The sequence below is a fragment of the Engystomops pustulosus genome, chromosome 3, assembly GCF_040894005.1.
Source record: "Engystomops pustulosus chromosome 3, aEngPut4.maternal, whole genome shotgun sequence".
In the NCBI taxonomy this organism is placed as follows: domain Eukaryota; kingdom Metazoa; phylum Chordata; class Amphibia; order Anura; family Leptodactylidae; genus Engystomops; species Engystomops pustulosus.
The window spans coordinates 175,691,885-175,708,720 of NC_092413.1; the positions used below are offsets into that span (position 1 = coordinate 175,691,885).

General features: G+C 39.8%; 1 protein-coding gene across 2 annotated transcripts in view; it reads left to right on the plus strand.

Moving 5' to 3' along the window:
* Nucleotides 1-16,498, plus strand: part of DIPK2A (divergent protein kinase domain 2A) — a 33,474-nt gene extending 16,976 nt beyond the window's left edge. For both annotated transcript variants that reach the window (XM_072143080.1, XM_072143079.1), the window contains exons 2-3: nucleotides 5,669-5,972; nucleotides 15,463-16,498. In XM_072143080.1, the coding sequence (XP_071999181.1) occupies nucleotides 5,726-5,972; nucleotides 15,463-15,794 (579 nt within the window). In that variant the 5' untranslated portion in view covers nucleotides 5,669-5,725 and the 3' untranslated portion in view covers nucleotides 15,795-16,498. The remainder of the gene's footprint in view (nucleotides 1-5,668; nucleotides 5,973-15,462) is intronic.
* The last annotated feature ends 338 nt before the right edge of the window (nucleotides 16,499-16,836 follow it).

A 16,836-nucleotide genomic window follows, 5' to 3' on the forward strand; every position in this document is an offset into this window, starting at 1 on the left:
CTGATGCATCGAAATATGTCCTAAAATCTTTACAGCAACCAGATGGTTCTGCCCCACCACTCCTGCTGTAACATTTGCATATCGCTGCACCACTCGCGTGCCCGGTCGTCCATCTAAGTAACTGACTGTAAAATAAGACCTAGTGCAACTTTTTTTTTTTCCAAGCTTAGAAATATAAGGCCTCCCCTAAAAATAAGACATGGTGGCCGTCATTGCTACAGCTCCCCCCACGCCATACATTACAAGTAGTAGATCTTATAGATACTGCAGGAGGTTGTGACGTGGGTGACTAATTCATGGGGTACAACCAATGACTGTAGCGGTTACCTGGACTAGAAGGGGTCATTAAAGGAAAGTGCTGAACATGAGAGATCGGGGTTGGTGATTTTAATAGAAATGGACCTAGTGCCTCTTTAGGAGGAAATTAATAATAGACACTGACTTATATTTGGGGAAGCTCAGTATATAATCTATTGGCTGCAGCCGCTGCTTTTTTCTTTTTCTTGTGCTGAGCTTATTCCTTGCAAGTTTTGGAATAGGGTTAACCTGCACCCCAAGTTTAATAGAAGGCATCTTGTTAACCAGTCAGTCCTGGACGATCCTGGTTGTATTAGTGGGTAGATTGTCTTTTCTCCTCCTTTTTGCCCTGAGGATGTGACAACCATGAAATTGAGCGACATTGGAGCTTTGTTTCTGCCGATGCCTTTCCAGCCTTGTTGCCGGTACATTTAATAAAGCGTTCTTGATGTATAGAAGATATTGACGCAGTCGCACCCGTGTAATCTTCTAGGTAATATAACAGAGGCCATGTCCTGACTTCACATAAACCCAGCTTTTCCTGATACTGGGTTCAGCATAATGGATTAGCAGGTTTGCAGATGACTTCTGGCAGTCAGGCGGATGGATCTGTTGCTGCGTCACTCCCTACAGTCTAGAAACTCTTGAACAGTTTCCATTTTTACGTTAGAACAATCTAGCTAAAAGTCTACTTGATAGTTGGGAAATTCCATTTGTCTTTTGGCAGTCCCCGTGCCACACTTCATCCCCTAATGGCCTGCTCTGTAAACTTTCAGCTATTTAATACTGGCAGTCCTTAGTCCCCCCCCCCCCCTCTCCCATATTTTAATATCTGATCTGCAAACTGTACCGTTTAATCTACTGTAATTATATGTGTAATATCTGGTTAACCAGGATTGTATTAAAACCCTCAAATATTAGTAGAAACTAATATACATTGCCATCTCCTGTATACCTTGCATCTCTTTTGTGATGTAAACATCTTATCCTAGTACAGGCAGTCCCCTACTTAAGGACACCGAACTTACAGACAACCCATAGTTACAGACGGACCCCTCTGCCCCCTATGACTTCTGGTGACGCTCTCTGGATGCTTTACTATAGTCCCAGGTTGCAATGATCAGCTGTAAGGTGTCTGTAATGAAGATTTATTGATAATCCTTGGTCTTATTACAGCAAAAAATTTTGAAACTCCAATTGACACTGGGGCTAAAAAAATTTGGTCTAGAACTACAATTCTAAAATATACAGTTTCGACTTACATACAAATTCCACTTATGGACCCTTTCTTGTACGTAACCCCGGGACTGCCTGTAGTGTTTATTTTTTTTTATACAGTTGGCTAATATTAAAGTGGTTATCCACTTTAAGCAACTGGTTGGTATGGTTTGTGTACTGAAAAGTTATACAATTTTTTAATATACACTTTATCAATTCCTAACAGTTTTCTAGATCTCTGCTTGCTGTTATTCTATAGGAAGATTCATTGCGGAGAGGGGAGGGGAAGCTTAAATATGGATATGCAATGCATGGTGCATGGTTTCAGTCATGTGCACATAGCCAAACTCTGATACCAGTGTGATTTTGGAGTGCGGGAAGAAACCAAACCACCCAGAAAATATTCATATTGGTATAATCAACATCATAATGGAAACCCTGTGAACTCCTCTATAGTCTGTAGGGTCTGTGCCTGTCATATGATGGATCTTGCGCTGCTGTTATAACAATAGAAAGGCAGAAAATGCTTTGAGGTTGGTTTCTATGAATTTCAGATTTGTAAGGAAACTTTGTACTGTAGACTCATTAAGTATCCTCTTAATTTTCCGATGACAGGTTGTCCTTCAGACACGTACAGGATAGGTTCTGTAGCTTTGTTATAAGAAGGAACAGGTATATTTTGTAAGGTTTTTTTTTTTTCCCTGTGACAATATGGATTTTTAAGAATTTTGTGTTGTCGAGGGAACAAAGGATGAACAATAAAGCGCTGCTGCAGCACCTCACTCCTGACCATTGCGACCTGGGACTAAAGTTTAGAAAATTACCATCATCCAGGGAGCTTCACCAGAGGTCAGTGTGCCGTGGGGGCCATTTGTAACTAGGGGTCATCTGTAAGGGGATGTCGGTGTGCCCCCACTGGCAGGATCCACTCTTCTTTAAGCTTCCTTGTTTTGGGAAAAAAAAACACGACATAGGATCTGCTCTTCTTTTAGCTTTCTATTAGAAGTGGCACACACCAGTATGTCAGTGTGCTTGGTTTACAATCCTTCATCCTGGCGGTAGATGTTCTTTTAGTCTAGCTACACGACTAGGAAATGAGGATATGTGCTATTGTATCTTCTTCAGCTAGCACATGTTCACATTCGCTTCTACAGCCAACTGGCTGAGTCCTTTTCAATTGTCACTGACCCGCGGATGACACATGGGATGCAAACAATGGTCCACAGGACCATCATTTTTGTGTCCTGTATACCTGTACATGCCATATGCAGGTAGCCGAAGACAGGGACTGCTTGTATTACATGTGTGCAGTAAGCGGTAGACTTTCATGGGAGAGGGTAGCATGCAGACACAGGAAGGAAAAAAGGTGCCATGTGAATTATTGGATATGTTCAGTTACCACTAGGCTCCATAATCTTGTCATCTGCTATTTTCACACTGCAGTATTCTGGTCAGTTTTTATCAGTTTTTGAAAGCTGAAATCTTTAAATGGATTCTAAACTCTGATAATAGACAAGTCCTTGTTGGAGCCGCTCCTGTTATGGAGCTGAATTGTGTTTCCCTGGATTGCTGGCTTCCCTGCAGTTCTGTATGTATTCTGTGTGGTTTTAGAGTATTACAAAGGAATTATATGTACCATGACCTGGTGCACCTTGTACATTTTGTACCCCTCCTACTTTCACCATCCTAACCAGAGAGGGGTGGTAATATTTAGCATAATAGTTTGGTAAATACTTGTTTTAATAGCTTCTATAATAATATTTCTAAAGAGTTTAGTACTTATTTGAAGATTATTGTGATCAAGGCTGAATTATAAATTAGACCCTCAAAAAAGGGAAAAAAAGAAAAATCAAACTTCTTTTGAAGTTTTTATTACAGCTTTATTCCTTCATAACATCAATATTGCTGAGGATTGTAGGCATATAGGGTTGTGCGCTGAGGAATGAGATCAAGATGAAAAGTAGGAGTAAAGACGTCTTGACTGCATGTTCTTACAAGTCTGCTTTCTGAGTGGAGCCCCAGTAAAAGAAGCTATGAGAGCGGGAGAAGTGCGAGGATGAAATATTAATACATTGTCTGGAGACGAGCACTTGAAAGGGAGCTGCACACGAAAGTTGTCTTTTACAGGAATTGTGACGTCTTTTGTATCTCTCGAGTAGCGCTGCATTAAAATCCCATGTGACTATTACTACGTTTGTAAATACAACCTCCCTAAGCTGAGCATCTGATCTCACAGCCGGTTGCATCATTGTGCTGCGTGTAGTGGTGTACGTCATTGCTTCAGGAGATCGTCCATTCCCTCGGGTGACTTTATTTTGCTGCATGTAAATTTGTATCTTTTTTTATATTTACATGCACTTATAGAGTTAATTTTCTCCCATAAGGTGATCTCTCCATATGCTCCAGTTTTTCCTGCTTCTGAGAATTGTTGCTTTGTGGGTCATTGTAACGTGTAGGTCAGGAGGGGGCACATCACAGAGCCACAGACCTGACTTTTTCACTAGCTTTTTGCCCGCCTGCTGCTTTCTAACATCCTTTATGTTGCTTTTATTGCTTCCTTTTATCTTTTCAGTGGCTCTTTGCTATTACTACTGCAGTATTCTCTTTATGGTGTGTTACCTACAGTCCCGTCTCCAACTTATCTCAATACATACATTTCACTTCAGTTAAAATTTTATTTTATTTTTTTCTGGGGCCATACTTTCACTTCTTAATGACCAACGGCTCCTAAATGAAGGCTACCTAGGCTGCTTCATATGATGATCAGTTTTTGTATGATCCGTTTCTAATCATTATCAATGTTTGTCTGGGTTTGGCCCGCGAGATATACCACCAGAATTGCGGCTGAACAGTCAATTCAGCAAATTGGTTCCCCTACTCCCTATTGCCTAGCCATGACATTGATTAGCAAGGACTAGCTGAACCCGGACGGAAACTTTGGGTCCACTCATCTTTGATAATGATCAAAGTGAAGCTGGCTTATAAGGGGTGCATTTTTAATTTATTATGCATTTTTATATTTTAGTACAGTATTGACATTTAAATTTTTTTGGCAAATTAAGTCACATCTGATCCCTTTAAAGCCCAGAGCAGATTTGCTTTCACTAGCATGTACAGCTCCAAACCATTTTAGTTTATTGCTATCAGGTTGTGTAGAAGTTGTCCCTATATTGTTTGTGTGTGGGGGTTTTTGTGAACATATTTGTAATATACGTCTCAGTTTGTAAAGCGGCTGCAATGTTGTGTATTACAGCCTGTCTATTGAGACTGAGATCACATCTCATCTCCCTGTGTTTGTTTACACAGCTGTGGGCAGTGAGTATTAACCTCTTCACTTTCAGTTGTTGGAAAATACTGCAAACATAATACTACGCCCAGAGAGAGAGCAGAAAGGGTTAAATCTGCTCAGGACTGTGTGTAATACCAGAGGGGGGAGAGTGTTATGGTTGATCTTGTAGACAGACATCCCTGACATAGGAGAAGTAAAGGTGTTTTAAGGGAAAAGTTGCAGTCTTTCTTTACAAACTATGCAGTGTTTCTTAATGAAGTATATTAGAAACATTTTCACCAATCAACCCCCCCATAATATCTATAAAAAATTTATTAAATAAAAGCTGAGCTCTGATTGGTTTCCATGGAAAACTAGTAGAGTTTTCTGATAATTCTGGGTCCTAACCTCTAAGCCGTGCCCTGTATACCCTCTTTTCCGATTTATAAGGTAGTGCTGTAATTACTCCCTTTGTGCTGTTATTTTGCACTGATATTTTAACTCTTAACTTTTCACTTTTTATCAATGGGTAACGGCATTCCAAAGTTTCATACGTTTGGAGACGCTATTGGGAATACTGACTAATGATTGCTCGGAGCATGTGTGCGCCAGATCTGATTAACCGGTTGTGTGTGTTCTGGAATTGGGCCTCAACTCGCTTGTGTCCTAGAACATTAAAATGGATTTTAACATTTATCTATAAACCTATATCGAGTCTGTTGCCTAGTGTTTTCCTAGCTGAAGCTTGTGTGCACGGGCATAAGTGGTCCGTCTGCTGTGAATATTTATCATTATAGGATTGTGGTGTTTATACAGCTAGCACCCCACATATAATGTAGCCCAGTAGTTGTATCATCTAACTTTTCCAACTTCTTTCTCCCGCAGTGTTTCCCATCGGATGAAGGCTGGCCTTTTGCTAAATACCTGGGAGCGTGCGGCAGGATGGTGGCTGTGAACTACGTAGGTGAAGAGCTCTGGAGCTTCTATAATGCACCATGGGAAAAGCGTGTGGACCTTGCATGGCAGCTAATGGAGATTGCTGAGCAGCTCACAAACAATGACTTTGAATTTGCACTTTACCTCTTAGATGTCAGCTTTGACAACTTTGCTGTTGGACCTCGAGATGGAAAAGTAATCATTGTTGATGCAGAAAATGTCTTGGTCGCAGATAAAAAGTTAATTAAACAAAGTAAGTTCGTTAGTTTTTCTCCTTCTTCTGTATGTCTGTATAACGTATATTAAATGCCATTTCTAAAGTGCTTGGACTATATCGATGTCAGATGTGACTAAAGAACCCTCACTGGTGAACTGAATGAGATGGACATGACTAGTGAGCCAAGCGGTGGTGAGGTGGGATAGGGCTGTGTAGGCTTTGCTGCAGGCAGAAGTAGCAGGGGAACAGGCCCATGTTTCTGGGACTTGTACAGGGAAATATTAAGGAAAGCTCAAATAGTTTAGTATTTGCAGGTTATTAGATTATTCTTTGCAGTGATTTGTTCACCTGTCGAGGATGTGTAGTAGTCACAACCAACTGTTTCAGCTTTTTGATGGTGATCCACGGGGAGCCCTTGGTAGTCCCACTGTCCTAAAGGTTTAGTGGGTCTAGTAGATCCAGGGGTTGTGAGCATATAGCTCCTTGTGAAAAAAAATTCAGTTCGCCACCCAAAATGTGTAAAATTACGATTTTTATTTCATTCTTTATGCAATAATAAAAATTGTAATTTTACATGTTTTGGGTGCCGAACTGAATTTTTTTCATAGGAAGCTATGTGCCCACAACCCCACGGACTTGTACGGTAGATGTTTAATATGAACAAAGGAAAAACTAATTTAAACTGCAGAGTGTACTAGGTATAGTCCCTGGAGATCACATCTTTCACATGTGTAGCAACAGGATTGTGAAACGCAAACTTTTTTTTTTAATTCAGTTTTGCAGCTTCTGGGCAGGTCAATGAACCTGAAGAGTTTTCTGCTCTTCGTAATGAACTGCTACACAGCCCTTAACTCTGCTCTGAGTGACTGCTGTAAGTATCCAACCAAAATCCTGATACTACTTCAAACAGAGGGAAGGAGTTATGGAGCAGCACCGTGCAGATGGCAGAAAGCTCTTCAGGCTGAAAGACTCGCCCAGAGCCCTAGAGGTGCACAGCTGGATTATAACTAAACTTTTTACAGTCCTATCACTACTAACCACATGCACAAAAGGTATGATTATACAGATCTCCAGGGCTGCCTACACTGTCTGCAGCTTTGTATGGTCAAAGCTGCTGAAAGATTTCCTTTAAAGGAAACCTGTCACCAGGGACCTCATTTTCACTAAAGACAAGTTACAGAATGCCATTATAGCTGCACTGCAAATATGGCTTTCTTTTTTCTCTAAGCATTTGCAGTACAATATAATTGCCTTGTACCCTGACAGAATCCTCTGTGTAGTCCCAGGGTGTGGGCTGCTGCTGCGGACTCCTGTGCTCTTTGTGAAGGAGCATGAGGGAGGAGCTGTACAGGAGCACAGAGGTCACAGCCTGGTGAGCTGGCACCAGTAGGTGAGGGAGGAGCTGTACAGAAGCACAAAGATGGATGCTGAGAGCTGAGGAGTCTGCAGCACAGACATTTCACATGTTGTTTTTTTGAAATGCATCCAAACCAAAGCCCAACCCCTTTGACTACACAGAGGATTATGTCAGGGTGTGCAAGGTAAGTTATAACACACAGTTATATTGTAATGCAAATGCTAGAGAAAGCAGTAAGGTATATTTGCACCGCAGCTGTAATCGGCTTTTGCAACCCGTCTTTAGTGAAAATGAGGTCCCTGGTGACCGGTTCCAGAACGCTCACTGGAGGGCTGAGTGGCCACTGTCCATTCACAGTGGTGGTGGAGTATATACAGGTGTTATTAAATGCTGGAGCCAGTTGTCCTTACATCCTGGGACTTGCAGAGTAGAAGTGAGACAAAATGGAACAAAACAAAGGAAGCATTGGAATTTATGGAAAGAGGGAAGTGCTTGGTTATTTGTGTGTTTCTGTCTTTCGTGTTCTCATAAAATTATTCAGATACAATAGGTCTATGGTAAAATGTGCTACATAAATAACACATACTTCTCATTCTATGTGCTACAATTAAACCCACCATCCTCTCCTCCTCTTGTGGTTGATCAGAGGTGAGCGATAACATGTCATTGGGCTGTTATTTCTCTGCCGTGGCTATGAGGTATTGGCGCGTATAAATAAACAGGCGAATGGGCGCAGAACCAAGTATCAGGACAGCCAGGCAGATAGTAGCTTGTCAGCTTGCTTCAGCACCGTGCCCATATTTATCTTGTTGTGGAAGTTCAGCACCTGTTCCTCTATACGACAAGCATGATTGATCGGTGAAGTGTCTCACATGAATCTTCTGTTTTCTCCCCCATGTTGCGGGGATGATCTAATGCTGCTTCACTGTGTTCTGTGATTTCGGCTTCTGTTTTGCAAATTTTTTTTGCGTTTATATTTCTAAGAAAACTGAATGAGCAGGAGAAATATATTTGCTGTGGATATTGGAAAGAAGTCTGGGGAGTATTCCAAAACGCTCTGCTTTAATTTAATTTGTGATGGAGTTAATCAGTGTAACGCGTGCGGCTTTTATATTGGGTGTAATTACATTTTGTGAGATGTATAGCCGCAGTGGAATTATGCCCGCTATACCATGTCACACCCCTGCATGAGGTTTTCAAGTGTATCTAGCTGCTTAAAAGAGCAAAAATAGGGTGTAATCTGACTTTATAGATCTCTCCTGGAATATGTATAATAGGGCGCACAAAAAATCCTTTGATTTTCTCAGAAATCAAAGGTGCACATTATAGTCCAGTGCGCCTTTATATATTAACCGTACTTACACGCTTTGAACTGTGCACAGGTCTGCCACCTGCTGGTCATTCATCCTTATAACCAGGTGCGCCTTATAACCAGGTGCGCCTTATAACCAGGTGCACCTTATAACCAGGTGCGCCTTATAACCAGGTGCACCTTATATGTAAACCTAGACGTTTTAGCGGGCATTTATTGATTGTGCGCCTTATAATCCGGTGCACCTTATAGTCTGAAAAATGCAGTACATTTTGCCCCCTCTTGTAGGGTATGACATTTCTAGAATACTTGCAATTCTTAAAGTGAAATCTTGTCCATTTACATATAAAAAATTTAAATGACACCTCCAAAGTCATGTGCAGCTGAGCAGTCATATTTGACATGAGGAATAAAACATTTGATTTGACGCCTAAATCCCTGGAGTGCATCAAGCTGCACTGCCCTCTCGGAAATCGGGCTCAAGACTTTTGTAGCACTTGATCCAATTTTTATATACTACAAACATTTTAATTAAGTGTGTAAATCATTTAAATGCCAGCGGTGCCTCCATATTGGATGTTGTTGTAGCTTTCAATCACCTCATCGGATAATAGCATCCACATGTCTGAAACGCCACTTTGAAACGCAAAATGAACAGAAATGTGTTTTCTTAATGTACAAAAGGTTTTGATTTTTACAAATCTATTAAAGGAAACTTACCATCTCTTATTTGCCTATTGAGGTAGGTCCAGTTGCAGGTTCAACTAATGATTTGCATCTGAGCCTAATTACTGGGGGTGGAATAGCTGCGCCGTGTAGCCTCATCTCTGGCTATATTAGGGAATTAAAAGTTGGTAAAATATTGCAGGACGTGAGGATTAGCCCTTAAAAGTGGCTCATTGTAAACAATGTGTAAAAATGCCGTAATATTACAGTATATGGTAGAAACAAGCATCTAGGGTTAAAGTACCCTAGAGGGTCTAAAAAAAAGTAAGAATTTAAAGAAAAATAAATAAATAAAAACACGCCGTTTTCCCTAGAACTGAGATATAACTCAATAAAAAGTAAAATGCAAACACGTTGGGTATCATCGCATCCCAAAAGGCCTGATCTATCAAAATATAAAAATAGTTTTTTTCGGCGGTGAACCCCATAACGGAAAATAGTCCACAAATTTCTGAAATGCCCCTTTTACACCATTTTACATCACATAAAAAATTTTATAAAAATGTATCCAATTGTCTGTCTTCAAAATGGTAGCAATGAAGATGTGGGTTCATTTTACCAATAATAATTAAAAATAATTTTACACAGCTCTGTACAGCAAAGTATGAAAGTTTTTGGCGTCAGTAGATGGCTAAACTAATTTTTTTTAAATTTATTAAAACGCAATAAAACCTAAATAGAACCAATAAAATAAACGCAATGCAATAAAATAAATTTGGTATCATCGTGATCGTACCGAACCGAAGAATTATCTTTTGGAGCGCACAGTGAGAGTCGTAAAAACTGAGCCCACAAGAAATTGACCCAAATGCATTTTTTTGCCAGTTTCGCCACATTTGAAATTTTTGCCAGCTTCCCAGTACAGGGCATGGAATAATAAATAACGTCACTAAGAACTAAAATTTGTTACACAGAAAATAAGCCTCAAAAAGTGAAAACCTGCACAGCAAATGTATACTTAGAGTATGCCTCAAGAGGCCATCACACTCTGATTGGCAATATGTAACCAGAAAAAAGAGACAAAGGGGAGTGTGTATAGGCCAAAAATATCTATATACAAATCTTTATTTATGTCACAAATGATAAACACTACAAAACATGCATATATATTGTTAAAAACACCTAAAACGTACAAATGTACATGCAGTTTGACCCATGCAAATGACCACAATAGGTCTATGCATAACACATGACCCTATAAAGGCAATATATCAATAGCCTGTTTCTGTCCTGTGAAAAAGGTATCTGTAAGAGGGAGCTTTTGTGGCACAGTGAAAAGTCAAAATAGGCTGTTAGTAATTCCCTTAAACACCATGCAAAATGATATAACATGGACCAGAACAAGAACGGCACACTCTAGAGTAAACAACGATAAGTGGGAAGTATGAGGTTACCCATCCAAATGATAGACCAGGAATACAGCGTGTGCAGAGGGTCATGTGGGCAAAGAGTCCCCACGCGTTTCGTCGCTACATGCGACTTCCTCAGGGGTCCATATTATGTTGGCGGTCAATGGTCCGCCATATATACATAAGTGCCCCTCCCCAGGGTGAAAAATAGCCACTCACATGCCTTACATTAATGTTGCAGCTGAGTGCTGTCGGAGTCCGCGGCATCGCGGCAGCCATCCGCTGGTCATGTGACCCGGTGGCAGTCTCGCGATCACTAAGTCACGTGTCAAGTCATGTGAGACTTGTAAGCCGCCGACATAGCGCATGCGTACACCTGACTATTACCTTGTGTTGCCGGCAACATTGTTTCAATATGCGCAAGCGCCGGCACATTATCACTTAATCGTGAGAATGGTCCGCAGTATGGTACGCTAATTGCCTAGAGGCAAAGTATTGAATCTAAAGTGGAAAAACTTATTTTTTGTATAACACGGAGCATGGAGTAGGATTAGATGCCAATTTAAAAAATAGTTCGAGAAAAATAACTCTTTAGCATACAATGGCTTTTAAGTTAATAGAAAATGACAAAAGGTAGATCATGGCTAACACCCTGGGGAGGAAGATTAAAAACAAATGCATGTTATGCAGAATAAAGAAAAATTTCATGATTTCATAATTAGTATCTACAATACAGATCACAAATATAATAAATAACTTCATTTAGTTGTGTGCCATCCATGTTAACATCAGACCAGCAGTAGTCCGTTTGATTGAGATAAGGCTCCCAAAAGTGCCTAGAAATAGATTGTGTCCAAGAGGTGGACGTTTTCCCAAGGAGTTCGTTCAATTTATGCTACATTATCTTGTAATGGCAGATTAACATCCTTTGCAATAGGGTTCCATTATATTCGATCTTCTCAATCCAATGAGTCCAATATTGAGTTCCCCATACCAAAGTACTTTGGCACTTTTGGGAGCCTTATCTCAATCAAACGGACTACTGCTGGTCTGATGTTAACATGGATGGCACACAACTAAATGAAGTTATTTATTATATTTGTGATCTGTATTGTAGATACTAATTATGAAATCATGAAATTTTTCTTTATTCTGCATAACATGCATTTGTTTTTAATCTTCCTCCCCAGGGTGTTAGCCATGATCTACCTTTTGTCATTTTCTATTAACTTAAAAGCCATTGTATGCTAAAGAGTTATTTTTCTCGAACTATTTTTTAAATTGGCATCTAATCCTACTCCATGCTCCGTGTTATACAAAAAATAAGTTTTTCCACTTTAGATTCAATACTTTGCCTCTAGGCAATTAGCGTACCATACTGCGGACCATTCTCACGATTAAGTGATAATGTGCCGGCGCTTGCGCATATTGAAACAATGTTGCCGGCAACACAAGGTAATAGTCAGGTGTACGCATGCGCTATGTCGGCGGCTTACAAGTCTCGCGCGACTTGTCACATGACTTGACACGTGACTTAGTGATCGCGAGACTGCCACCGGGTCACATGACCAGCGGATGGCTGCCGCGATGCCGCGGACTCCGACAGCACTCAGCTGCAACATTAATGTAAGGCATGTGAGTGGCTATTTTTCACCCTGGGGAGGGGCACTTATGTATATATGGCGGACCATTGACCGCCAACATAATATGGACCCCTGAGGAAGTCGCATGTAGCGACGAAACGCGTGGGGACTCTTTGCCCACATGACCCTCTGCACACGCTGTATTCCTGGTCTATCATTTGGATGGGTAACCTCATACTTCCCACTTATCGTTGTTTACTCTAGAGTGTGCCGTTCTTGTTCTGGTCCCTGTTATATCATTTTGCATGGTGTTTAAGGGAATTACTAACAGCCTATTTTGACTTTTCACTGTGCCACAAAAGCTCCCTCTTACAGATACCTTTTTCACAGGACAGAAACAGGCTATTGATATATTGCCTTTATAGGGTCATGTGTTATGCATAGACCTATTGTGGTAATTTGCATGGGTCAAACTGCATGTACATTTGTACGTTTTAGGTGTTTTTAACAATATATATGCATGTTTTGTAGTGTTTATCATTTGTGACATAAATAAAGATTTGTATATAGATATTTTTGGCCTATACACACTCCCCTTTGTCTCTTTTTCTGGTTACAGAAAATAAGCCCTCACACAGCTCTGTACACAGAAAATGAAAGTTATGGATTTTTGAAAGTGGAGCGCAATAAATGAAAAAAAATGTGCACCGCGAAGGGGTTAGAACTATAAACGACAAGGAGTTATAGAATTGTATTATTGAAAATTTCATATTCCTCCACAGCTAAAAATACTCCACAAAAACAATGAGAAGAAGTATTAGTACCCCTCTGACAAAATGTAAGTGTGACCTCTGCTCTAGCCTTAAAATTATTTTAAGTCAGACTGAGGTCATCTATGAAAATCTATGAAGGAGGGTCTGATGGAGGCCATGCTGCTTCTATGAACAAATTCATAAGGGCACACGTATCTTTGTATTTCTGCTGCCTCTTTTCAAAATTTTCTGCTCTTAGCAAATATGTGTGTTCTTATGTATCTCTGTCTGAGATGCATAAAGACGTGTTTTGGGGTTTTTTTTTTTTTTTTGGTGTGAGTTTTGCGACTTTTTGGGCATGTGTATGGAAGTATGTGTCAGTTGTACTTCAATTAGTGCCTTAAAAGTCTAATTTTGTTCAAAATAGGGAGTGAAGAAAAAAAATCAGTCTTGCAAAGGTAGATTAGAAACACTGCAACTCACATACACACCAGTGAACTTCTTAAGACCCTGACATAGGAGCAACAAAAATCTAAAAAGGTGCAAAAAGTGATGATGCATGTCCCCCATAGCCTCAGTTAACCATTAGTATTCAGTACAATTTTGTTGAAAACTGTTCCCTTCCCCCTTGTTTTGCATATTATAATGTTGATAAATTTACAGTAATAAGGCTGAAACACCCTCCATGTATGTTGGAGGTTACCTACTCCTGGATGGGTGTAATATGTGTTTCTCCATATTACCATCATAATGTCTTCATGTTAGCAGTATAACAACCAGTCTACGGTTAATGAGAACTTGAGTTAGAACATCATAATAATTTATGTATAAATAAATGAGAGATGGTGTAAAATAAAAACCTCAGAAAGATGTGTTTTAATGCAACTTTTTAGATTGCTACTGGTAAAGTACTGGGTGACAATGGTAATATGTAGCCAGATTAGACACAATGCTGCAAATCCCATCCTTCTGCTTACCTGCTGCAGCCTGAAACCCTTACTGTAGCAGGCACACTATCCTTTATATACATAGAGGCTGGCAGTAACTGACTGCGCTGTGGTTTAACTAGTATAAGTGCTCTTATTATTAACACCTACCATGCCATAAATAAATTATCTTATTGGGAATACTCCTTTTAAAGAGGTTGTCCAGGAATACACATTTCTTAAATGTACACAGGATAACAAAAGAACATATTCTCTAATTCATTGTTATTAACAAAAATACACCATTTCACAGATATAATTCCAACCTGTCTCTATCAGTCCTGGTGTGCACAATTTTTTGATTGCCACTGCACTTGACCCTGGATCTTCTGAGTTTAGGGTCGGGAGGACATATTGTTCTCCTGTCTGATACTTGAGTGAGCTCCTCTCTTCCTCTAGCACCCATCCTTGCATTCCATGAGGAGCTCACACAGACTCTGACTTCCTTTCGTAAAACACATCACATTGGGAGGAGAGTAAAGCTACAGGCAGATAAGATTATCCAGAGGGGAGGGAGGTATATAGCAGGGCTGACAGTATGTAAAGTCTGTGATAGCAGAGGGGAGAATGTCATGTGTAATAGGCATCTCATGGATCTCCTCTCTAATAGAATGTTCAGAAGCTAAATCTAAAGTGTAGATAAACCTTTACCCTGATAACCTAAGCACAATAGAAATAGAAAAAGACACAGGCGGCGCCACTAGTGCAATAGGTAACTTATGAAAGTGATGAGATGACAAAGATATCTGCTCACCTGAAGACACCTTGTGTCTTATGTGTTTCGAGCAGATATTCATTGTTCCGTCTATTCTTCAATAGTGGTTGGTAGGGTATGCTGCGTCTTCCCGGAGTCCAGTACAGGATTGTGCCGGATAGGGAATCGTATAGATATGGAGTTTAGAAAAACCCGGGTTGGTATAAGACGCGCTGCCCGAATAGGTCCGACACAGGTTATGTGGTTCATAACACGCACACACACAATAAATTTACTTTTTAATTTTAGTGCTGTTTTAGCTCCTATCATTCAGTGATGATCAGTGTAAGGGGGTTAAAATTATATTTACTGTGTAAACCCCTTTAAGCACTAATCTCATATCAGTTTATTATTTTATATATTATTTTCATTACATGTTTCTACAGTCTACTAATTTTTTTTTTTCTCTTTTGGTCGTGTTGGGGTTGAAACCTTGTTATTGCTTAATAAGTCCTCTTTTTGAATTGTATATTTACTTATTAATTTGGAAAACAAAAGTGGATTGAATTTTGTAATGAAGTTTCTTTTTTATTTTCCTACAGTGAAGCAATTTGAAGTGAAATAAGCAGAATTCTGTATAATAGGATGCACAGTGAAGCCGTGATGGTTGCATCTGATTATTTGGATGCCACTTTGTTTTTTGTTTGTTTTTTTTTCTGAAGTACATTGCTCTAAATCTTCATTCTTTTTTTCTTCTGTATTTTCAGATAAACCCGAAAACTGGGACGTGTGGTATGAAAGCAAGTTTGATGACTGTGACAAAGAAGCATGCCTTTCTTTCTCGAAAGATATTCTTTGCTCTCGTACTACTGTGGACCATAACTACTATGCCATATGCCAGAACCTCCTTTCTAGTCATGCTACGTGGCGTGGAACTTCGGGTGGCCTTCTTCACGACCCTCCAGCAGAAGTTGCCAAAGATGGCCGCCTTGGGACACTGTTGGACGAATGTGCAAACCCAAAGAAAAGATATGGCAGATTCAAAGCTGCCAAGGAATTAAGAGAATACCTTGCACAACTAAGTAATAATGTGAGGTAGCCCTTACTTTTTATTTTTTTTTTTTTATTTTTTTTCCTTTTTTAGTCAGTGGAAGGTTTAATTAGTTAGAGCACGTACAGGTTTCAATTACTATTGTATATTCAGAGGAGCCAACGTCTAAATGGAGGCTGAATGAGCGCGGTGGAGTTGACCTAGTGCGGCACAGTGCGGTATACAATCCCTTACAATCATGCCAGTACATGTTCTCATCTAATTAAAACTTGTGGAACTACTATTGATTTCTCTCTCCGATTACCTGAGAGGAAGATCAGATGCCCATCTCCAGGTCACTGGGGATAATAGACTTTGGTAGCTTATTTGATTATTCATGTGTCAAAACGTAGTTGACATGACATAATACATTGGTATCACAATTTTTGTGAAGCTGATGCCTTTACTTGGAAAGTTCAAGTTAAGACCGCTGGCCTGTTTTAAAGGCTTCTTTTCTTACGTCATTTCATATTTGTATGTCTAATACGCCGATTTCTGGCTCTTAATTTCTGTTTGGGATCTTGTCTATGTTGCGTCCTGTTTCCAGATGAAATGGTTCATGGGAAGAGTACTGTATTTTTTCTTTTAATTTAAAGGGCAGGACTCCCATATTTTCTGTCTTTTTTTTTTATTTCTAATATAATTTTGTAATGGCTTTGATTTATGCTGTAAATGTTACCTCTTCTACATTAAAATTTAGTCATTCTTGGGTATCTCTTGAGTTGACCTGTTCCTTCTCTTTTAACATTTGTTTCCTCTTTTACATACGGTACATTACTATATCTGCTTGCAGTTGTAATAAAAAAATGATACTAAAGGGGTTTACAAAGTTTGCAACTTACCTTGTGGCTAGGGGCTTACTGGCTGATCGATGAGGGTCTGACTGCAGAGATCTCCACGAGAACGGGACCACCAGCAATATGGAGAATGAGGCAAAGTAGGCGATCTGCTGACCCATATATTAGTTCGGGAAGTTGCCGACCACATTGCTCTGCACTGTCTTTGATTTTACAGAGATACACTGTACTATTGAATATAGTGTCGGGACTTG